The 24,785-nt window shown below is 37.5% G+C and overlaps 1 protein-coding gene across 13 annotated transcripts in view; it reads right to left on the bottom strand.

Moving 5' to 3' along the window:
* Window positions 1–24,785, bottom strand: part of Eya4 (EYA transcriptional coactivator and phosphatase 4) — a 250,416-nt gene that overhangs the window by 51,417 nt on the left and 174,214 nt on the right. For 6 of the 13 annotated variants that reach the window (XM_042262206.2, XM_006980091.4, XM_076552630.1 and 3 more), the window contains 3 exons: window positions 15,602–15,726; window positions 5,605–5,697; window positions 1,334–1,400 (listed from right to left, as the gene is read on the bottom strand). In XM_042262206.2, the coding sequence (XP_042118140.1) occupies window positions 1,334–1,400; window positions 5,605–5,697; window positions 15,602–15,726 (285 nt within the window). The remainder of the gene's footprint in view (window positions 1–1,333; window positions 1,401–5,604; window positions 5,698–15,601; window positions 15,727–24,785) is intronic. The other 7 variants (XM_042262208.2, XM_042262209.2, XM_076552634.1 and 4 more) reach the window with 2 other exon arrangements.

Below are 24,785 nucleotides of genomic sequence, written 5' to 3'. Positions count from 1 at the left end.
AAATGAATACAAGTTGAAAGAAAGTGAATAAAAATAAAAAAAAGGAGCCCAGGCTTTGATGCAAGCCAGCCTGATGAACTGAGAAAACCAATTTAAAGGCTTGAAGACTAGATCGCATCTCTAAAATAAGCAATTGAGTTTAGATGGCATATTTAGAGTGTTGTCTGGATCTGCGTTTCCTACTCCATCTACACTAGTACTCCATTTTGTATACCTTTGGGGAATGATGGTCATAAGCCAGCTGATGAATGTACTCATAGCATACTCATGCTTGCCACAAGTGTTGCCGTTAATTGTAGATGTCTTTTTTTTTTTTTAACAACCCTTCCAAGAATTCACTACTCAAAGTTGGAAATCTGAAAGAAAGGACCTGTCTTCCCATAAAGAAATGGCATGTCATTCCCTTTGTCAGGTCCATTTTAAACAATGTTCCCAACTGGAATCCAGTCCTTGGCCTATGCTTAAGGCATCCTGGATGTGGAGTAAGATAACAATATATTTTCATGTGCATGCATAGGAAAACTCAAATTTGGGCATATCTGGTAAACAAGTGAACTCAGATATAAACCCATTCATCAAACCAACACAGCTCAACTTGATATCTTGAACTATTTGTCCTGTCCTCAAAACGGATGACTATATCAGTTGTAAAAACAACATAACACTCTCAAAACTGTGTTTATTGTAACTGGGAATCCAAGAAAATATTCAGTGGTTGACTGGATTGTGAAATATTATTGTTTGGGTAAAATATGATTTCTATATATTTTCTTATATAGCATATCACTGTTTTTTAATTTACTTAAACATATGTATAAGCTTATTTCAAAACCCAAATTCAGTGCACATCTATAAATGCTCAAATATATTTCAAGTTATATATAGTATTCTTTTAATTAGCACCAAACAAGGATAGTTACTTATCATTAGGATAGCATACAAAATCATTACATGTTAAACATTTGAAGCAAAAACCTTGTAGAGTGGAAAACCTCATATTTTTCAACAAACTTGTGCATGAAATGTTTCAAATTTTAAAACAATAATGGTATTCAAGTGTCCTGGTCTGAAGAATTTTGGGGCATTATTTGTCTACATATTTCTTGTTTTCCTGAGAGCATGAAAACTGAGATGAAAGGAATTATCCAGATAAATGGGATATTTCTATTTCTAATTTATGTAAGATAAACTTCCATGTCTAATCTAACTTTTTATCTACCCTGCTTCAATAGTTATATGCTCCCACTTTAAAGTTGCCATATTATGCAAATATAATTTAACACATGTAATTTCAGCAATATCTCTAGCAAAACTGAATGTGCAGGAAACTTACTTGGAAGGATACAGCTGTGGGGAATACTGATGTGTTGATCTGGGACTGTAGCCGCTACTCGTTATTACTGAAAGACACAAAACAACAGTGCACAAAGCGATGCTTCATGAACACATCTTCACTAGAGAGTACATTAACCTACTTAAGGAAACTGCAGATTAAATACGCGATTCTTAAAGCTCATTCACTTTCTCAAATTTATTGCATAAAGGAGCAGCTGATTAGGCACCATCTTCATTTTAAAGTGTTTCAAGTTTTGTTACAACAGCATGGAGTACCTAGTCTTCCCACAAACACTCTGTTAGGTCTTCCATTTTCTCAGATCAGTGCATGCTCTTCTTTCTATACCAATAGCTTATTGGCAAATGCCTTTGGTTACACAGTAAACTTTCATGGTACAAAAGTCATTATTTTAAATGTACAAACTTTACATTTTAACTCCAAATACGATCTTGATATACTGACTCCATGTATTCTAATTAAAATAGACATTAAGAAGTTTGAAGTTCAAACTGTCATTCCCCAATTGTAAAATGCTACTGTTTCTAATTTCCTTCCATCCTATCAACCAGATGGGGGCTTAAAAATGCACAGTCAGAAATGTTCTAGTAATAAGGATGTACATAGAGAGCATGGGTGATAACCCGTTGTATTTTAGACAGTGTAAAATGTTGTACCAATTATATATTTCAAGCCTGTTTTGAATCATCAATGATAATATTTGTTGCAGAGGACCTTAAGAGGGAAAGTCAGGTTATTTTAATATTTCATTCAAACATGCACCCAACAGTGGAGTGGATCCAAAAGTTTGGAAGTCTCTCTCCCCTTTTGCCATCTGCCTTGACTATGACAGATGTACTGTGCATATATGGATTCTAATATGTGGAGCCAGTTCCCTCAGAGCCAGTCCGTACTGGGCGAGCACACAGAGTGTCTTTATTAGGCCATCTGCTGTTCATTCACATTTCAAAAAGATTAAAGTAGTACACAACCCAGTGCTGGCATGAGTTTAGTCTAATCAATCATAGTTAAACTTCAAAGTAATACACCCCTTCCGAGTTGTTCATACAAATGCTGGAGCAAAACTTTTAGAATGGCAAGAAGTGACAAATAGACCTATGTTGCTGACTGGCTCATGCAATACGATATATTCCTATATCCAGCTGCTATCAAGGGCCCTTGTGAGCTTCACAGATATGGATGCAATGTGCTTTAGATGCTGTTTAGTTGGTAAGTGTCGAGGACGGAAATAAAATTCTAATGTTCATAGCAATAGTATAGTAAGCATGTGTTCCCAATGCTATGAATCAGTTTTGGAAGTCCTCAAATGTGACTATAAAGGCGTTAAGTTCTAAACATTTTAGGAACTGAATTTAAGTGAATTTCCTATAGATAGTTGGAAATAAAACATCACTTTTCACTTAATTTCTCCAAAACTAACAAGAATTTTTTAAAACTTTCAGACTAATGAGAACAGACTCTTGTACTATATTCCATGGACACCAAATGTACATTATTCAAAACTCAACATTATTGAATATTATAATAGAAAGTAGATCAAGAAAGGCTTAATTCCAGGTTGCTTTCTCTGCTTTTTAATGGGATTCTGTGTCAGCACAATCAAAACTCAAGCTGTCCAGACTGATAGACTAGCCTCAAGATTGAAAAATGGAAGGGATTTCAAATAAGACAAAATAACAAGAAATATTAATGTATAACCTCTTTTATTAAATTAGACAAAGCAGAATTCTATATTTCAGAAAAGACTCATATACATGAACAACGTTCTGAACATATAGAATGCATTTTCTCTTCAATGAAAGAATCTTGACTTTGTGAGAATGAAGTACCCACACACAACAAAAGGCTTGATTGACCTTTGAAATTTTATATTAATGTCTACATAAAATAAAGTGGAAGACAAAAACCTTTTGCTCAGAAAACTAAGGTGATCATGAAAGGAATAAAACTTATTTACTAAAACTTATAATTTTTATTCAAATTGATAAAATTTATAGAAAACAGTAAGCAACAACACAATTGAGTAGAATGAACTGTGATTATGTTGATCACTGTAGATGCTCTCTTTCCAGAAAGATCTGCAGATTGCTTTGTGAAAATCTGGAATCCTTTGTGTCAGGCCTCATTGCTATGTAGTGACTCATACATATTCCTCAAAGCACTGGACTCATTATACTTTATCATTTCTTCAGACAGAAGGAAGCAGAACCTTTGGGGTGTCTTGAGAATTGATTTTAGAACTTGTAATGCTCATTACCAGTTTCTCAGAAGATGGGGTCAAAAAATGTTAAGGCTTTTACTCTGCTATGATGAATATATTAATTTAGAGCCTTTCAGGAAGAAGAGAAGCAGTGGGGGCATTTAGCCTGGTAAGGGATGTTTTGCAGTACCACTGCTGCGGCGCTAATGATATTTGCACTAGATGCAGAATGCTGTTAAGTATCTCACAGTGCAGCCTGCAGCTCCCTCAGAATCTCCAGTTGTTGTGGAGAAGGCCCACTCTGGACCACTGCTGTCCAGGAAAGTATTCATAGTGTTAGGTGTGTTCTGTGTCTCAGTTTTCACTCAGGTAGCCACCAACTATGGACAGGAATTACATAATTGGAATGTGGCCAGTTTAACTAGAAACAACTTTTCTTTATTTCACTAAATTTTAGTTATTGAAATTAAACAATCATACACTGGAAGTGGATACTTTACTTAGACCATGGAGCCCTCAGAATTTCTTATCAGAAAACTAGGAAAGGGTCTGTAGATATGGTATGAGTGCATAGCAAATAGGATCATTGCTTAGACTTATTCTTTCCCTGTCCTCATAATTCCCACCACAATACCATAATTAGGGGCCAATTATCAGCACATGAATCTAGACTCATTTATGCTTGACTCTGTAGTCAAACGACTCTGGATGTCTCTGTGGACTTCAATAATCCTATTTGTAAATGAATTGTAGAGTTCTGAAATTACATTTGGAGCTAACAATCTGTAGATTTGCCACTCATCTTTAAATTTGAATTTGTCTATTCTTGAAGCCCAATAGCAATTACTTAATAATCTCATACCCTTTCCCCCAGATCATTCATACACACATATTTTGTAGAAAATTGATAGCAGTTATAGTTAGGAGGCACTACAGAGTAGTAATACAATGTATTGGTGTCTATTCATCTCCTGTGAGGCAGTTGAGTTGCTGAAAAGACTTCAGAATAGCACGGATGAGTCTCTATGCCAAGTGGTACACTAGTATTTATTTCTGTCTGGAGTATTAATATTTATGTGCACTTATGACAGCTGTTCCAATTAGTGTGAACTTATAAAGGTGGATCATCTGTCTCCATAAAAATGAAATATATTCCATAACACTACATTAGACTTAGAGACATACCTCAACTCTTTCTACATAAAGCACACCCACATAAAACCCATGCACATGGGAGCATGAATAAACATAAAATATATTAAAGCAGAATTACAGAACCGAGATTTAACTACCATAACAGGTTTCTGGGTTTCATGTTTATCTTTGTGATCTATGCATTCTTTCTTGGGTTTCCAAAATTATATTCATTAGATAAGAAGCCATACAAAATAGTAATATATAAAAAAAAAAAGTCTTTAAGTCAATTCAATTTGTACCCTTTGTGACCAGCTGGGAGTTATCAGGTATTTATATTTAAAAAGGATTGATGTTTAAAGACATACTATTGTTCTCTTTGAAGCACAGGACTTCTCTCCCAGGCTGGGTTCTAATGTAACCAGCATGTGTTCTCCAGAAACCCATTAACCTTTAATACTTGTCACTCAGCTGCCTACACAGGAGGACTTTCTTAAACCCAGAGAGGAAACAAGGCTATTTAGAAGGAATCAAATGGATAGTTTTACATCTAGAAGGTTGGGCAGAAGGCAGTTTTTAATGTAATTTAAACGGGCAAGTTGAAGGAACAAAGTTAACTATTATGGACCTAATTATGAAATTGATCAAGCAGCATATAAAATAATGAAGAAAGTTGGCTCTGCTAATGAGAAAGCCATGAGATTCCTCCAGTGCAGGCTGGAGATTTGGCAAAAGGATTCCAAACACCATTTGCAAAAACACGTAATTTTAAGACAATTAATTCTCCAGGAAAGTGGGTTTCTGGCTGACTTTCTGAAGGCGAAAGCTCTTACAGCTTTGGTCCTGCGCTGTTCTCAAGGAGGAGGATGCTTAAGGACCCCAATGTGGACACAGCGACACGAGCTAAAGGCTTTACCTGACCCAGCAAAAGTGTCAAGCGCTCCATCTCCAGTCGTGGTTGTAGTTTCATTGCTGTTCAAGGGCTCTGTTTTGACTGCAAGAAGAGACACTATGTGGAAGAATAAGTACATGTGAGTTTGACTTCTAAATCCGTAGCAAAGACCCTTACTGCCAGTGATATATCTATATATCTCTATTTTTTCTAACTATCACGGGCATGCAAGAGAAAACTTGAGAAGTGGATGAGGAAAGTTTTGTTAATTTAGTTTCTAAATGGGCATGCATTTATAGAGGATTTATTCTAAAATCCTCTGGCTAGGCTGGTTCTGAGAGTCTGGCTTTTAAAGGCAGGGAGCCTTCAAAAGGAAAACAGCAGCACTTGTATTTGCATTTTTTTTGAAAAGCAACAACAACTCTCTTAAGCACACTTTCACACAGTCAGTGGACAGAAGAGCAACCATCAGGGTCCTCATCACATTTAATTCAAGTTGTAACAAAAATATTCACAACTTTAGCTTTTATTCTTCCCAAGAAAAATGTTTAAAGAAAATTGCTTTCGAGTCCAACAGAGGCATACACAAATACATGAAACCCCGAGCCTATTGCCATGGTGGGTGAAAACAAGGCATTCAATAAATATTCTGATAAAACAAACAAACATAACAAAACACCAAGAGAAGGTCTCTTAAAACACTGAATCTTTTTTTTATATTTAAAAGCATAACATTTTTGAGGTTATTGAGATAAGCACTGAATGAGAGATGATGTCTACAGCATTACAAGCATCTTCATAAAACGCTTGCTGTATGTACTTTTGGCAACATCCTCCCTTGGCATTGAAGCAGGCTGGCATACACCGTCATCATTATCACATGCAATGGAGGTGCCCGTGACAAAACCTCTGTTCATTTGGTCACACCATATTTTCCCTTTGTTGGCAAAACCTTACTACATGTACATAGCATAGCAGTCGGAGAATAAGCTAAGTTGTTTTCTATACTCAGCACCTCACGTGTATTTTGGTCGTAAGTGGTCTGGTACAGTTAAGTAACTTAGAAGCAAGCAGAACACTAGAGCAGAATGCTGAATACTAGCCAACCATGAGTCAGGATGCTAGAAAAGACTCGTGGGCTCACGTAGCAACCAACCAACCAAGCAAGTCAGCAATGTGACCCTGTTAGAGAAGCAACTGACTGATAGGCAGCATGCAGCGACATTACACACTGTTGTAGCCGAGTGAGCTGAGCCCTCACTGAGGTCTAGGTTCAGTGTCTACAAATGAATAATAATGTGAATTGATAGAAGATTCAGAGAACTGTAAAGGTTGAGGGCAGGAAGCACAACACACACACACAAATTACTTATTTTAGGGGAAGGAATATTTGGGGTTAGTTTCTTTTTCAATAATAACAATAATCTGTCTAGTCTAGTTGTTTGTATAATAATAAATAATGAATCTATAGCTACTAGATTCAGTAATTTTCATTCACAATATAACCAATATACCTGATCTACACTTAACCACTGCAAAAACTACTTACTGTTACAAAATTCTTTATTATGTATTCAATTCAGAGTTGACTATGTTTTAGAACTTGTATGTTCAGCAAAGCTTGATTGAAACCCTGATGGCTCTGTATACTCAACATATATGGTCTGTGTACCATAGTAGGCTGTGTCAAATTGTCATAACCAGACAGTGGCTCACAGTATGATAAAAATGTGATTTCCTTTTAGAATAATTAAAAATACTTCACTATAATGAAAATCTGTAAAATACTTGGATAGACTACTTAAGCTATGTTATGCATGTTTTTCTTGTGGACTATTTTAAAACACAGTGAGAAGTACCATGGTTGAAAGTAGATGCAATAGCACATCCTCAAAATATGCCTGACACATTCTAGGCACTGTAGATGGACGGGAGTAAATCATGCAAATGATGGACTCATTTACTACCACAGCAGTTAGTGAATACTATCACTATCTCCATTTCTCAAATAATAGACTGAGACACAAAACAATAAATAAGTTGCCCTGCCCCCACTGCTAGTAAGCACTTGAGTTTGACACCAGCTGGTGAACTTGTAGGATCTACTCTTAATATTGTACTGCCTTCAAGCACCATCAGTTAATGGAAACTCCCTTACATCTGCATAAAGATAATCCAGGAAATGATCTAGATGGATGTGAAAGCTACTCTGTATGATTCAAGGTCTACATTTTACTTCTGACACCAATGATGAAAAGCATAGTCCACAGCCTTCTTTTGACATTAAGATGGGAGACAGTTTCTTAGAGCTTCCAATTCTAATATGGCTGCGCTCCTGTTTAAACATGTCTGTATCTATAAACAATATTGTAAAAGAGATTTATTATACCTCTGTGAGATGCCTCACTTGTGAGATGAGAGGGGCGGAGGGTGAGTTGAGTTTGACAAGTCTGGTCTAGAAGCCAGACATGTTGGCGGTCATTAGTTTTGTTACCTTGGATGATGTCTTTGAGAGTTCATTTAAACATTACTCAGCATTGGTTTTGATTTAAATTTCATGAAATTTGAAAGCTTCAGGCAGTCCAAAGGAGAAAGAAGACAAGCAAGGGAGGTTTGCCCCATTCACAATATGGGTAACATCTTTCATTAATTTTAAATGTCTGTATTCATGACAAAAGTGGTTTACTTTATTGAGAAAAGCCATCCCTGGAGAGAATGTGAAGGAATGCAGAAACATTAATAGGTGTTCAGTGTTCTAAAATGAATGGATTCTATAGCAACAAGTCAACAAAATTGATACTAATATTTGAAGGAAAATATGTACATTAATGTCCAATTGCTTTCCTTTGCAGGTAAAGCTTGTATAAAATAGAAATGGGGTGTGTCAATGACCATGGTGCTGAGAAATCTCTCTGGTCATGGGGGCTTAGCTGGGTTGAACCTGGTTAATGCTTGGATAGAAGAAAAGGGACCAAAGTTGGTTATCTTTTCCCAACAGATAAACTAGATTTTTATATTCCATGGGAATTGGCAAATCGCTTGAGATCCTAGGACGGTACCGCTATTTTGTTATTATTCCTTGAAGGAAAGGTTATTCATTAATAAGAACTAATCTGATATTTTTCAGTTGCAGGAGACTCAAACAGGTAAAGCAATTCTTTTCATATCGTTAAAATTGTTATAAAACATTTGAAAAGGGTATTAGAATATTTTGATACTATAAAATAGGTAAAGTAGCATAAAATACACATTACACCAGGATTATAAAAAGAAATCCTTGAAGATGGACATCATGTCCCCTGGGCTTTCAAATATGTTTGGGTTATATTGATTTTTGTCTTTCTTATTTTTGTTTCTTCATTTTTAATGAAATATAACATAAACAGTCCAAGTACAAAGCTATTTTTAACATTATATCCATATGCTATTAAGAAAATATTCATTAACAAAACAAATTTTGTATTTTTACTATTTTTCCAAAACTTATAAAAACCCAAATCCAGTACATATTCATGGAAATGTTCAAATATATTTTAATCCATGCATTAGTTTTGTAAACTAATATATATCAAGAAGGACTGTCACTTATTTTCAGAATAGTATCCAAAATCTTTCCATATTCATAATAGAAGTAAAAACCTTGTGTAGTAGAAAACCCCATGTTTTTCAGAAAAACTCAAACTCCTGCAATAAATACTTTGAATTAAAATCATCAGCCATGTTCAAATGTCATGGTGTGAAAAGTTCTGAGGCTTTTTTTTACACGCTCAAAATAAAAAAGCTTCGATCTATGTCTCTAAAATAGGATCAAGTAAATCTCGCTGCACTCAGAATCATTTTACTAAGGAGCACCTGCAACATCAGTCCAGCCACTAGTTCTCTTCTACCTACAGCTGGGTGCTTTGTAAAGAGACAACTAGTATAACTGTATGCACATTTATATACATATATGTATGATGTCTATATATATGTCTATCATATATATATATATATACATACATATATGACTAGCTTTTCAATACTTTAGCTTTTTAAAATAATTGCTAGCTACAGACTAAGTCCAGATCATGTGTGACTAATGTCAGTAATCATTTACAGCTTCTAAACTCTCATGTCACTCTTCATCCCTTTTTCCATCTCAGTTTTGAATGCAAAATTTATCTTGTACCCTTAGATCATCTTTAGAATTTAGGCTTAAGAGCAGTATGTGATATTGATTTGAGAAGAAATTCATTTTATTATCAAAACACAAGGCCAATGCTCACTGATCACACTATCATGCTTAGTCCTTGGAAGGCAGGCCAATATTTGCATTTCCTTTTCAGAAGCCAATGCTTAAACTGGTATGTATGCAACTCCACACACTTCCCTCTCAACTACAGCAATCACACATGGTGACATTTTTCATATAGCGCATTTTGATCCTGTTTTTCTTCTCCTCTCCCATCTCCTCCTTACCCAACTCCTCCCCATCCTTGTGACTTTTTCCCCATCCAACTTCCGGTTCTTTCTCTATGTCATCCCCTGACTTTTGACAGATTCTGCAAAGAATCTCAAGAAGAGATCTATAGGCTGGAGAGATGGCTCAGCTATTAAAGGCCAGGATCACAACCAAAAAATATGTAAGAAGAGATCTATTAAGAACATTCAAATTTATAACACTACCTGGAAGCAGGCATCACCTTCCAGATTTAGTAATCACTATAGCATATCATTTATTTTTCTGGATCAATCTATCCACTCAAAAACTTATGAGTGCTTGTTAGTGCCCTCTATTCTTAACTGTATAATTAATATTTAATTTTGTGTAAGAATTTGATGAAGCCATTTAATACTATCATTCTACTAGAATATATATTTGAAAAGTATAGTTGTAGAATACAAAAAGAGTAGAGTTTAGTCGTAGGGGATTCTTCCCAAGTAATTGACATTCAGAAACAAATTTACTGCATGTGAGTTAGTTGTCTACATGTTTTAAGTTCTGGAAGATTCCTTGATATATCAATTGCAAGTTTACAAAATAAAACTGATAACAATGTCTCGTGTTTGATTTCCCAGACCTCTTCTTTCAAGAATTCTTGAGCTCCACGATGAGTTAAGTCTTCACCCACTCTGGTTGCGCACTCAGCTTGGATATATCATGACACTCCTTGTCATTTTCAGGTCTGTTTCTCTGTACTTTGTGTTTTGGTGCCTGAATGGTCATTAGCACATTGTTTAGGGCACTAGGTTCTCATTTGTTAGTATTGAGCAAGGATTATAATTGGATCTTGATATGGTTCAATTAAGTGAGAAAATAAAAATTCACTGTGTTGACATTGACCTAAGCACTCCCAACAGATCTAAGTGTTTTTGTATATGACATGTAGTGAGTGAGTTAAGGCTCCTGACACCATTTCTTAAATTTGGATCAGGAATTACTTATATCAGGAAGAAGGTTCTCAGATGCCTACAGATAATTTTTTTTTTGTCTACAACATATCAATAGACTTGTATTAGTCATCATGAAAAATCTGCCCCATGGCCTGTTTTCTTATGGGCTGAGAATGATTACAAAGCTATGGAAGAATAATTTATGATGTGAAATCTGTATTCCAGCATCTTTAGGTCAACTTTTTTTTTTAATACAGCCAGGCTTAATTATTTAGGTATTGTTCTTGGCTGCATCTATGTACTAACAGTGGAGCGGAAATAATCATGTATCCATACAGCCCATAAAGCCTCCCCATTGATTTATTTGCTATGTCCTCCCTCCAGCCCTTCCTCTCTCTCTGCCTTAGTATTATGAGTGTTGAGGTTGTAGGCACACAGTACCCAACCTTGCTTCTACATTTTACATTTCCTTAACTTTTACAAATGATAAAAATTTGAGGTAAAAATTTGGGTTTCAGCATAAATCTCCACATAGATTGATATAGTAGGAACTAAGGTGATGTAACTTGTTAAATTACTTTAAGAAATATTGTCACACACTTAGGTGACACTAACAAGGAGGCAGAGTCTTAAGGTGATGCTTCAACTTATATGAAAATCTACACAATTAAAATTTATTTTATTGGTAAGGGAAAGTGGGAGAAAGCCATTAGATTTTAGTTTTCTTTTTTTTTTTTATCAAATGAGCTAAATCTAATAGTAGAACCATTATTAAAATAAAGTATGTGGGGCCAGAGAGATGGCCCACCAATGATAAATGCAGAAACCTGGGTTCAGTTCCCAGCACCCATATCCAGGGGCTCAGGAACACCCGTAAAGCCTGCTCCAGGGGCAAACGCGTGTGCGTGCACGCGCACACGCACACCCCCCCACCCCACCCCCACACTGCACAGAACTAAAAATAATAATGAAAACAAAAATCTTTAAAAAGTATTTTATCCTCAATAAAAGAGATTACAGCAGGAAATATTTAGCTTGTATCATAAAGAACTGCCGAGAAGTCATTAAAATTTGTTAAAATTTTCCAATAAGTACACCACCAAGTTTACATTATTAGTTATTACTAATACTACTCAATAAAGGTATCAAAATATTCTCAACATATTGATAATATAGGGCTTTTTTTGGCCCAGTTTAAACAATTGTAAATTCAGAGCAAATATTATTTGCATGGCAAATATTATTTTCCTATAATAATATTTGTAGGGCAAACATTATTTTTATACAACCCATGTTTTCAGTTTCCTTAAAAAGAACTATTATGGAATTATCTACTGACAGAAAACTATACTGGTATTTATCACCAACATATATATATATGTTATCTAATAACAAAAATACCTGCCAGGAAGGATACAATCTTCCTTTAACATAAAGGAACTAAAACTTGGGGAAAAGGAGGAAGTTGATCAAGGTGACACAGACAGAGGGCTGTGGTCCAGATTCACTGTGCTTCTGTTATACCCATCTTGCCCTTGCAGATGCCACCTGAGCATCACATTAGGAACCAGGAAAATGTGATGCTTTATCACATTGAGAAAGATGTTTCTGGGTGAGTTGACACGGACATGATGAAACATTCACCGCAGGAGTTCACCATTGTAACATCGCATTGCATGTGATTACATTATAATCATTTTAAGAACAAGTATCAGTGAGCCATGAATGAATTTTACGTTGCACTGCTTGAGAAACAGCAAAATCAGAATACTTTGTAACACAACACATTTGTAATACAAGAAAAGTGTGAGAAATTTAAATTTCATGGTCTAGAAATACAGAAAAGTTCCAGTTGATGGAACTGGACCATGTTCATTTACATACAGCCCATGGCTTCTAAACATGAGATGCTGGAACAGAATGAACAACCTACCATCATGGAAGAGCATTTACTAACTGGATCTTTACCAAAAGGAATCAAGAATAACTACACTCTGGCAACCATCTTCAAGCATGAAAAGTATATTTCAAGCATGAAAATGGAAAATGTTTGCGATTCAAACTATAAAAACATAGATAATGAACGTAATAAAATGTTCTTTATTTGTCATATATTTCAATATAATATGAAATAGAGCAATATCCAGCCAAATTGCATCTATTCTAATTTCTGGATGGGATCTACACTTCCATTAAATCCTAAAATGTCAGGATCTGCAGCAGTGCGATGGTCTTGTTCTAACTTTTAACTTTTGACTGCATGGTAGTGTTTATTCTATGACAGTGTTCTTCAACTTCCTTAATGCTGTGATCTTTTAATATAGTTCCTCATGCTGTGGTGACCCCCCCAATCTAAAAGTTATTTCGTTGCTACTTCATAACTGTAATTTTGCTACTGTTAGGAATTGTAATGTAAATATCTGATATGCAGGATATCTGATATACAACCCCAAGGGGGTCATGACAAACAAGTTGAGGACCATTTTTTCTAGGAGAATTCTTGTATGCATACATGCTGTCAATATCAATGGGTTGAAACATTTTAAGAGTCTTAATTCATAATTTCATTATTTATTTATTTATTCAATTCATTGGTTGAGATGGGATTTTACTGTGCGCTGGACTTAAAGTGATTTTTCCACTTCACCCTTCCAAGCAGCTGGAATTACAGGCACATTCCATTGTGTCAGGCTAATGATTTCATTTACACAGCTCTTATTACTGGTAACTTTTTAAATGGTAGGGTGGTGAGTGCTAATTTTATTTTAGATTCTTGGGAATATTTATCAAATAGTACAAAATAGTAGAAGCCCTGTTGCAGTATTAAAAGCTTAAAATGTGGAAATAAATGGATCCTTAGGTAGTTAGGTTTCTATGAATGCTCATTGGCTTTGACAGTTCTGCTTGACATGATTTTATTGTGCTGAATGAACCATCTAAGACACTGGTAATTAACGATAAGTCAATATAAACCCCATTGGTGCAGAATTATGAAAAATATAAGAAAAAAACCCTACTGATTTAAGCATGTAAGATTAATCAACAATAAGGAAACCGCAGCCAACTATGAACCATGAACAGCTACAAGGCTTGTTCACTTTTCATTCTTGCTTCTCAATATGTAATGTAGAGAAGAGGGGCAAGCACAGAGGCAGCAGCAGACAGCAAACCGGAGGTCAAATCAACACACCCAAACACATGCAGTGTACCATCAGCTCTCATACTTGTTGCGGAAGAGGGGGTGGTGCAACTCAGCAGCCAGTCTGCTGTGTTTAAAACAGTCATGTTGTCCCCTGAGAACAGGAACGGTATAAGAGTTCATTGTCTGAAGGTCAGCTGGGTGTACTTGAGTAATCTTCAATGCAGGCACCACTTTCCGACCTTTTAGCAAGACTCTAACTGCACTGTGTGTCTTCTATGCTTTAGTGTATTAGATCTGCATTGGTGCTCTGAAATATATGTGTGTGAGTTGTGAACTCCCAGATTTTCTTTCAGAGTGCTTGAATCTTTCAATCTTATTATCTGTGCTCAGCTCTGACTTTAAACGTAAATGTTTATGTTCCAGTGGTTATGACCAAATATCTCTATATACTTGCAGTCCCATATCCATTAATTAGCTGAAATTATAGATGCATGTTTAGAGACAAATAAACCAGGGAAGTGTTAATTTACAAAGGGTTTGGTGTAACACATTATTAAATGCAGGGTAGGTTGCAATGCACACAACTCAACAAAGAAAACCGTGGACTTTAGATTAATTGGGAAGGGTGTATCAATCTCACAGATTTAAAGTTTAAAAGAAAATATGATGTGGCAAATGCTGATATCTAATGATATGAGTAGTTTTCTAAGTAAAATAGATTTCGCATAAATTTAACTTTAGTACCTAGACTGAATCTACAAGATTCAACATGATAGTGAATAATTTATAATAAAATTTCATATTGCTTGTGTGTGTATATATGCTGTAATATCTCTAAATATACATATTTTACATAGTTGGATCATATGTTCCGACAATTTAATGCATTCTTAAGATTAATAATGGAGAATATTTTAAATAACTACTTATCATTGCCATAGGTTGCAGCATAATTATGACTTAACAAAATGAGAAAATTATCTGGAAAAATGCAATTCTCTTTCATGTAAGTGCTCGGCATCATAGTATTATTCTTTTTGAAAAGAAAATACAGCAGATATAAGTATTTTATTGCATTTTAAATCAATTGCAAGGAACACCATTTTAATAAAAAACATTAGGGTAACATTTTTTCATTTAAAATGTAAACTAAAACAAAAATATTTAATATGACAATTTATGCACATATATATGTGATATTTTTATCCACAATTTTTAAATTCTGTGGAATATTTATAAGGACAAATACAAAAAAAGGTAATCTTTCAAATGTTTTTCAAAATGTTTCTTAGGACTATCTAGTCTCTATGAATGTTCCCTGCTATAGATAAAGGATTCAACATTGACAATAAGCAGAACACTTAGTAATACACTAGCTGGATATTCCTTGGATCTAATTCTGATTATGGCATCAATGGTTGTTAATCATTTATTAACAACCCCTGACATATAAACTTAAAGCAAACCCTTAGATGTGAGTCTGGGCATCTTTGGGGTGGCACTTACCTCCTGTCCCATTTGTTGTGACTGAAGTGCTGCTGAGACTGGATTTATCCAGCTTGGATCCCCCAGGTGTGTCTCTGCCTCCAACCAAGGCATGGGGACTTGCTAGGTCTTGCATTTCCATAGACCTGTTAGAATAGGAGGCGGTGGAGATTAAACTGAAATTTCAGAAAATAATTTTTTTCCATTAAGTCTTTGAGTGTTCATGTGTATCAGGGGCAGGACCCTGAAGATAGGACTAGAATCCATAGTGAGAATTCATGATTTGTCCTTCCGTGCAATCCTACATGCATGTTCCATGTAATGATGCAAAGAAAAGGCCAGACCCCGGTCATGACAGTCTATGTGATGTCTATGACACGGATGCCTTCCTGAAATAATCCCCTCTGGTACCACCACAGAGGAATGGGGGAAATGTTTAACTCCCATAACTTGTAACCAGTAGCCATAAATAAACTGAACTCAAAAGCAGAGAAAATCCCAGTGACCTTCTTGATCCAAGTGGCTTAAAAACAGACCTGAGGCTGACAACTGGATGCGTAACACTTCTAACACCCACTCAGAAAGAGAAGACGTTGACATATTTTTGCTTCTGAGAATATGCAAGAATTGATATACTCAATACATCTGAGATTCTGAGGGGATGAACATTTTCTGACAAAATTAAAAGGAAGAAAGAGGCAACTCTGTGCACAGGGTCAGAACTCCTCGACGTGATTTCACAATAGTCAACATTTTAAAAAAGACCCCCAAATAAATAAAAAAAATATTATTATCAACAATGTGACTTAACTTAAAGGACCGAATAATAACTATAGAAATAAGTTATTTTCAGTTATACATGGAACACTGCTAAAAGGACGATGTTGTTCTACAAGATAAATACTAATAGGACTGCTCTCCTAATGTCAGTCAAAGAAAAATTAAAAAATAAATGCAAAAGCCATGTAGGACAAAATAATTATAAAAATACATCAATTCAAAATGTGATATGCAAATATAGGGGTGTCTAGTGAGAAATAAGGAGAGGCTTTAAAACTCCGTGGTCTACATTTCCATCCAAGACACTAAAAACAGGCACCTAAGCAGTAGGAGGAAACAATAAAGGGAGGAAGTTACTGAAATAGTAAACTAGGTGATTAATACAAATCATTTTCGACTTCAGAAGATTACTAGAGACAATGGTGGTATCCAAAGGATAGAAGAACATATAAATACTGTGTCAAAGAACTCAAGGATGGATAAGCCTAGTGAATTTCTTGAAAGAGGTCAAACCTGACCCAGTAAAAATGTAGAAAATTCCAAAACCAACTATCAATTGAAGAACATTCCAGGGATGAGGATGAAAAAAAGGTTTTCTGCAAGCATAAGGAGCTGTGTCCAAATCCTCGGCACCCATGCAAAAGCTGAGCAAGATAGGCCATAGCTGTAATGCTAAAGCTTGGGAGTTGAGATATATAATCCCTGAAGGTACTGGCCAGTTGGTCTAACTAAAGTGGTGACCTCAAGGTTCATGAAGACAGCCTGTCTCAGGAAATGAATTCGAGAGTCATTCCAAAAAACACCCAGAGTAGTCCTCTGGCCTTCATGTGCATGGGTTCAAACAAACAGACCCACCTCTATGCACATGAACACACTCTCCCACATGAACATATGTGTACACCACACAGACATGTCACACAAAAATAGCATGCTTTAAAAATTGAAACAAAAATAAAACTCTAGAGGTATTTCACTAATGAATGCTTGTAAACATGTGAGGAAAAATAACATTATGCAAATTCTGTCAGCTGAGAGCAGGAGGGAATCATTGTTTTTCTGTTGTAGGAGAATGGCATTATCCTTGTCCAGAACCAGACAAAGGCAGTTTCAAGAACAGCATGGATTCATACTTCTTACAAACACAGCTGAGAAGTTAGGCTACTATCAAATGGAAACCAGCAAGGAAAAGGAAGCCATGTTAGGACCAGTGTGGCTTATCCTGGAAAGGCAAGGTAGGCTTAACATCTGGAGGTCAATGTAGTGCAATATGCTAACAAATATTATGTCCATGGTTGCAAAGATGCACTGGATAATATTCACCATCTGTTGGCAACATACGTTCTTGGTAACCTAGACCAAGGTGTTTCCCTTCATCTGAATAAAAATCAGCCCTGAACGAACACCTTTGTAGCTTGCATCACATTTCATGATGAAATACTGAATTCTTTCAGAGTAATAAATTAGATGTGTGCTTTCCACCCTGGCACAGTGTACATGCAACAGAAAAAATAAAGTGATAAGCCGGGTGGTGGTGGCGCACGCCTTTAATCCCAGCACTCGGGAGGCAGAGCCAAGCGGATCGCTGTGAGTTCGAGGCCAGCCTGGGCTACCAAGTGAGCTCCAGGAAAGGCGCAAAACTACGCAGAGAAACCCTGTCTGGAAAAAACAAAAAACAAAAATAAAATAAAATAAAATAAAATAAAATAAAATGATAAGAAACAAAGTTTAGAAAGTTAAACAATGTTCAGAAGTTTAAGCGGGGAGGGGGGGGGTCCTCTTTAATCCATATCTGCCTCTGTCGTTATTTTTGTTTTTGTAGAAAATTTTGAAATCTACTAGGCGAGATTCCCAAAGCTAAAGGTACAAGGACTTTGCTGGAAGTACATAAAAGCAAAAAGTGTCTCCATCTTCAGTTAGTTCATAGTTCAGACACTGAACTATCAAGATGGTGGGTTGTCAAGGAGGCTGGAAGTTGAGGTGCTCATGGTGCAGCTATGGTTCAGCTTGGCCCAAGAAGGTTCTGAGTGATCAGATCCCTGCCTTAGCCACCACGTAACAGAAAGAGCTGGTGCTTGGGGGAAACATTAACAAAAGAAAGCCAATACTATGCTTTAGAGTTTATCAAGCTTCCTTATGCAATGTTTAGAAAGCTGTAAATATTCCGAGGACCCCGGGGAAACCTGACCCCTAGTGGAGAGAAAGCGCATTAGCTGGAAGCCGGCAGGTGTATGACCTAGACTATGGAATCAGCAAACAAGACTTGGATGGGTCTCCATGTAGGGCAATACTGTTTGTATATGTTGTTACCTCTGTACAACGCTACTGACAGAAAGAAGTAGAAATTAATTCTTGGGCTCTGCCTTAATTATAGGTAAAAATCGCAGCAGAGATGTACGCTGTCTAGACAGATGCTTGTGTTTACGTGGCCAATGGCATAAGGAACAGTAAAGACGGCTTGAAATAGACATCTTAGGTACAACAGAAGTGTAGATGTAACCAACCGTCTTATTAAAATAAAAAACACAGAACCAATGTAAAAGAGAAAGCCGAGAGGTCAGAGCTCAGAGCTAAAATCTTACCTCCTGCAGTGCTCCTAGCTTCCCCGAAAGAGAGCTACTTCCTGTGTGTCTGTCTTTAAATAGTCTTTCTGTTCTGCCTTCTCATTGGTTGTAAACCCAAACACATGACTGCCTCGTCACTGCCTCTAAGTACTGCCCTCCAGGTCTTAAAAGCGTATGTCTCCAATGCTGGCTGTATCCCTGAACACACAGAGATCTACCTAGCTCTTCTACCAAGTGCTGGGATTAAAGGTGTGCGCCACCACCACCACCACCCCGCTCTTGCTATGGCTCTAATAGCTCTGACCCCCGGGCAACTTTATTTATTAACATACAATGAAAATCACATTTCAGTACAAATAAAATACCACCATACAGAAGAGCACTTCTCTATCAGGCAAACAGATGCCGTGTTCAACGGGCCTTTTCTCATCTGCTGATTTTCTCACTTGTGTTCTTTCACAGTAATAAACCACAGCCATCAATCAGTCAGCATATCTGGATTCCATGAGGCCTTCAGCCAATCACTGAGCCTGAGGATGGAGATAGGGATCCTCCCAGTGATAGCCAGACCATCACCGGCTCAGATTTCTACTAGACAGATGCCTTAACTGGTTCTCAGCACAAGCAAAAGCTTCTCTACATGAGAAGGCAGAGGCTCTGCCTTGGAATTTAAGGTTTAGAATGTGACCAGGCCATTGATGGGACAGACAGTAATGCAAACTTAAAGAGGCAGGGAAGTTTTGTTTGTTTCTTTTTTTTCCCTGAAATTGTTAGCTTGATTTTGATTGGTTCAAATAAAGGACCCCGAGGGAGGCTCCTAGTCGGTGGTATTACTAAAGGCTCAAAGTAGGGTAGGAGCTCCTAGCCAATTTGGACCATGGACAAGATGTGTAAGCCAGAAAAATCAATCAGGAATGAAAGGATGGATCATATACCTCAGAACAGATAGAGAGGAAACAAAACACAGTGCTTCTGCAAAACAAGAAAAAAATTAGCCTTTGAAATAAATACAGCCCCGGGGTGTGGCAGTACACAGGAAGTGAAAACGCAGCTATCTGGAACATTACAGTGTAATTCCTTCATATTTGTTTCAGTGGGTTGAAGCTTCCTACAACTAAAGGAGCCTTTGACAAACAGAACTATTGCATATTACCGTCAGTCTAGAAGTATCTTCCTATATAGTCTCTCTTGTAAGGCATTTGGCCGTCAAATCAGATACTTTGAAAGTTCAATCGTAATAGAATATTTTCTCAAAAGTCACCAAAGTCAATAGAAACATCTATTTTGCCCCATCTAACACTGCTCATTACATTTAAAGGGGACCCTCTTTTCTTCTTAGGATGTCTATTTCAACCCCCTTTTAAGGAACATCATGCCATCAGGCTTTTAAGCATTAGAATCTGCCTGGACAATTTAAATAACTGAACTGAATCTAAGCCTGAAGTGGTCAATAAAAAGAAGAAATGAGAGAATTCCAAGATCTAGGAATTAATTTCTCGATTCTTCCCTACAGTTTTTGTTTGTAGCAAGACAGACTTTGATTTAAATGGTCTGAAGGGTCTGTCCTCTTCAAACCCAAGGAAGGGCAAACCTTAAGTTTGTGGACTGTAGAATCTATTCCAACTCAGATGGTGTGATTCACTCTTTGCGGAGCCTGGTGATGAGTCAGGGCTCTGTTTATTTATAGAGTCCCTCCATCAGCTGTTCAGGACCCAAGAAATGCAAAAGTGTCCTAAACTCTCTGCAACACCACCACAGCAGCTGTCTCCTTTTGTATGAAATGGATGTTACAGAGGCAAGGTTCAAGGTCTCCAATTCTCAGTGTCCATCTAGAAAAACTGCACTCTGCCCACTGGATGGATGCACGTGAAGATGTGGGTTTGGCATTTGCTTTGCTCATAATATCACTTACTGTACAACACAAACTTCTATTCTCCCTAGCTGAAAAATGGGAGTAACGTAGCAGATTCTTCTCTTCTGACTACAGTGCAAGGCTCCAGAAGAGCAGCGGCTGCTTTCTGTTCTGTGCTCTGTCCCAACGCATAACTGTGATGATGACACAGAGTCTCTAGCCAAGATTGGGCATGGAGAATAACATTGCAATAGAAAAGAAAAAGCAGGTCAAGTGACTTGAGCTACTTGAAGTCAGATTCAGTACAGTTTAGCAAACTGAGCTTGAATATCTCTGTTCTAGGTACAGTTGTAGGAAAAGAAAGAGCTTTTAGGCTACCAATACAAGGATGGGATTAGCTCTATGATGCAAATGTGTATTGAATTTTCATGTGTATATATATGTGTGTGTATGTGTAATAATACATATTGCACACATACACACACGTGTATGTGTGTATATGAGATCGTGTGGGCGTGTGCGTATAAAACTTGAGATTTCTCCAAACCCCAAACGTGTATGCATATGTGTGTGTTATGAAGAGATGGAGTACGGAGAGGGAAGGAGGAAAAGAAGGAGGGAGAGAAGGAAAAAATAATGCTTCTGCATGGATACAAAATAAATTGCAGATGAAAACAGACTAATAAAGCATCTGGGTTGGCTGATGTCTGGGAAAACAGTAGAGCACATCACATTGAGTATTGTCTCTCATTTTCTGCAAAAGCACAAGCCTAAGAAAACATCAGCAACACCACCAAGTCACCTTAAGCCAACATAGTTCTGAATAAGATCTAGACGTTCTTGCCACTGCTCAGGCCCTGAGACAGGTTCTCTGCTTGCCAATGTGACACCTCTGTACCACTTGGTACCGGTGCTACTGAGCTGGAGGACAGGCACCCCCAGTCGGAGGCCTTTACCAACTGTTTTCCCCAAACATGGTCAGAACTGAGTGAGCTGTGCTGACATGGAACCACGGGAGGAAGACCTCCTGATCTTTAGTGAGAAGGATCAGAGAAATGGGCTGTACAAACACTAAAGAGAATACTCCAGAATACTCCAGCACCTTTACCACTGTCTCCAAGGCCAACACGAACACTCATGGTGTGGGACTCATTTGTCAGAGTGATCTCAGGCCCTGTAGCCAAAGCAAATAAAGACAGGAACATACTCTTCTCTGGATACTTTTACAGCCCCCCTTTTTAGGGCTCACAACTCTCCAATTGAGGCCTGGAACTCTCTTCTCTCTTCTCTCTCTCTCTCTCTCTCTCTCTCTCTCTCTCTCTCTCTCTCTCTCTCTCCTTCTCACATCTTTCTTACCTTTGAGTCCAACAAATTATTCAGATAAAACATGAGTTCTTCACCTTCACTTCTAATAACTGTGATCAAATACTTCAAAGTAATGGGAGCATGTCTGAATTTTTTTTTTCAAAAGATTCCCTTCACTGGAAAACAAAGAAAAGAACAAAACTCCCCCAGATCCTTCAAGTGTTATTTGAATGGCGCAGGAGTCAAATTTCTATAAGATCAGTTACAAACCATGGTTAATGAAGCAGGAAATTGTTTTCCTCTAGCAAGTAGTGGGGTAAAGCCATAGGCCACAATCAAAACATTCAATGCCATCAATTACCAGCAAGAAATACATCAACTCATTTTCTAAGGAGACGCTCTGCCAAGAGGGGTAAACGTCATATAGGACAAGCGTTTTCAGTACTGGGGTATTGAACCACCAAGAACAAACCATTAATGTAGTGCACAAAATGAAGATAGTTACCTATTAAAATAATTGGATTTCTCTTTGCAAAGGGACCATCCATGCCCTTCGATGGAAAGGACCATATTCTGCTTGAGGCTGAGTGTAGAGTTACAATTGGGTACTGTCATCTCTAACCTGATCATTAAACCTCACCTGTGTCATTTACCAGTTGTGGGGTCTTAGGCTCAAACTGAAGTTGATAAGTAGATCAAATATAACCTAATGTGGAGATTAAATATCCACTGGAGATAAATAAACTTGCCCTCATATGGTACACTTAGCTTAGGGCAGTACTTATTGAATAAGTGTTTTCTCTTAGTTGAGTCATATATTCAGTGTTAACAGCACACACCTGCTCTCTCTCAAAACTCATACTGAAGAAAACCATTCGCTTAATAAGAAACCCATGTGACTTTCAGATGACATACAGTATTAGAAAATGTTGGTTCCACATTTTCCTTGGAAGAAAACATCCCCTTTGACACCAGTCAAGCCAAATCTCCTGTCCTAGAATAGCCCTTTTAATATCGAGAAGTCATGATCAAACGACTTGGCCCTGTCTGATTTGGGCACATCTCCTTCTTTCAGCATTCTTAAGCCATTGTAAGCTTCATCGTCTAGGAAGGTATCAAGGTTCTTTGTAACCTGTAGATAAACAGTTTACGGAGATGTACAATGACAGTACCCAAATGACAAAGCTTTCGTGGCTCTCCCTTTGGACTGTCATCACAGTCTACATGAGTGGCTCTTGTACCTGACAGTCTTGTCTTTGGCTGCAACAGGGCCCAGGAAGTCCCCACACATCTGTCCAAGCAGATGCTGCAGAGCTCTGTAGCTTCCCCACCACTGCCCATGCATTTGGCTCCTAAAGGGATGATAGCTTTAATGCCTTCCTCAAAAAAGCCATGGTGTGAGACTGAAGCCACTGTTTCATTCTGTCCTGCTAAGTCACAATTTTTTTTTTAAGACAGAGGTTCTCTGTGTAGTTTTGGTGCTGTCCTGGATCTTGCTCTGTAGACCAGGTTGACCTCGAACTCACAGAGATCCACCTGGCTCTGTCTCCCGAGTACTGGGACTAAAGGCATGCGCCACCACCATCTGGCCGCTAAGTCCCAATTCTACACTTCAGTGTTCTTGTCTTTAGTGTCTTACTTAGTGTGACATCAATGTCCGCCCAATATAAAGGGGATGAGGAATCCAATGTCAGGATACACCTCGGAAGGCATCATGAAAAGTTCATCACCAGATTTCTCTCCTCTAAAGAGAAGGCAATGAAGTAACGTTAAGTTCTGACATCAGGTCTGTGTGTTCCAGCTTTTTCTCCTAAATAGACCAGACATCTTCTGCACATACTCTGTTAAATTCTGTATTTGAATGCCTGCCTGAACTCCTCCTTTCTGGTACTGCCATCACAGAAGACTAGGGAGCTATCCCATGATGCTCTCTGCTTAGAGAAATTAGGTGGCAGTCTCATGATCATTGCCCTCTGTTGATTTACACTTAACTATTTAAGAATTTAATTGTGGAGTTGACAATTCACAAGAAATCCAGGGGTGGACAATTTATTGTGTCAAATGAAGAAACAATAATGACCACGTAGATGGGGAAAATCTCACACAGCCCCATTTCTAGATGAAGAGCTACAGGCAATCCATGGCTGCTGAGAAGGAGAGAATCAGTTTTCTCCAAGACCAAGCTCCCTGGTAGGGTTTCCAAACTCAAGTGGTCCACTCTAAACACATGTATAGACTAGCAACCCTAGATGAACTCGGTATGTTTTACACACACACACACACACACACACACACACACACATACACACACACACACACACACACCAATAATCATAAAGACAAGGTCTTGAATTTCAGAGAGGGGCACAGCAGTAGTTGGAGGGGACAGTGAAGGGGTGGGATGATGTGAATATAGTATTTAATATGTACTTGCATATACAATTCTCAAAACCCTAAAACTGAAAAAAAATCCAAAAACAATATGAGTTATTCTTAAGTACAACTGATGGTAAATGACACACTAGGAAAGCACTCTATCAATACTAACTTGGAAAGTGGAACATGAGTTTAAGTTCGTGATCACTACCTTGAAAAAGTTAATGGGTGTGTGTGTAGATGGTTTTCCAAATAACTTCTCAGGTTTACGAGGCTTACTAAATAACACTGAGCCTCTCCCTTAGACAGGCATTCTCTACTCCCTTCCTCT

This window comes from Peromyscus maniculatus, chromosome 16 (assembly GCF_049852395.1).
Source record: "Peromyscus maniculatus bairdii isolate BWxNUB_F1_BW_parent chromosome 16, HU_Pman_BW_mat_3.1, whole genome shotgun sequence".
Lineage (NCBI taxonomy): Eukaryota > Metazoa > Chordata > Mammalia > Rodentia > Cricetidae > Peromyscus > Peromyscus maniculatus.
Note: the sequence above shows the minus strand (reverse complement) of the source record. Positions and strands in the feature narration are given on the sequence as shown.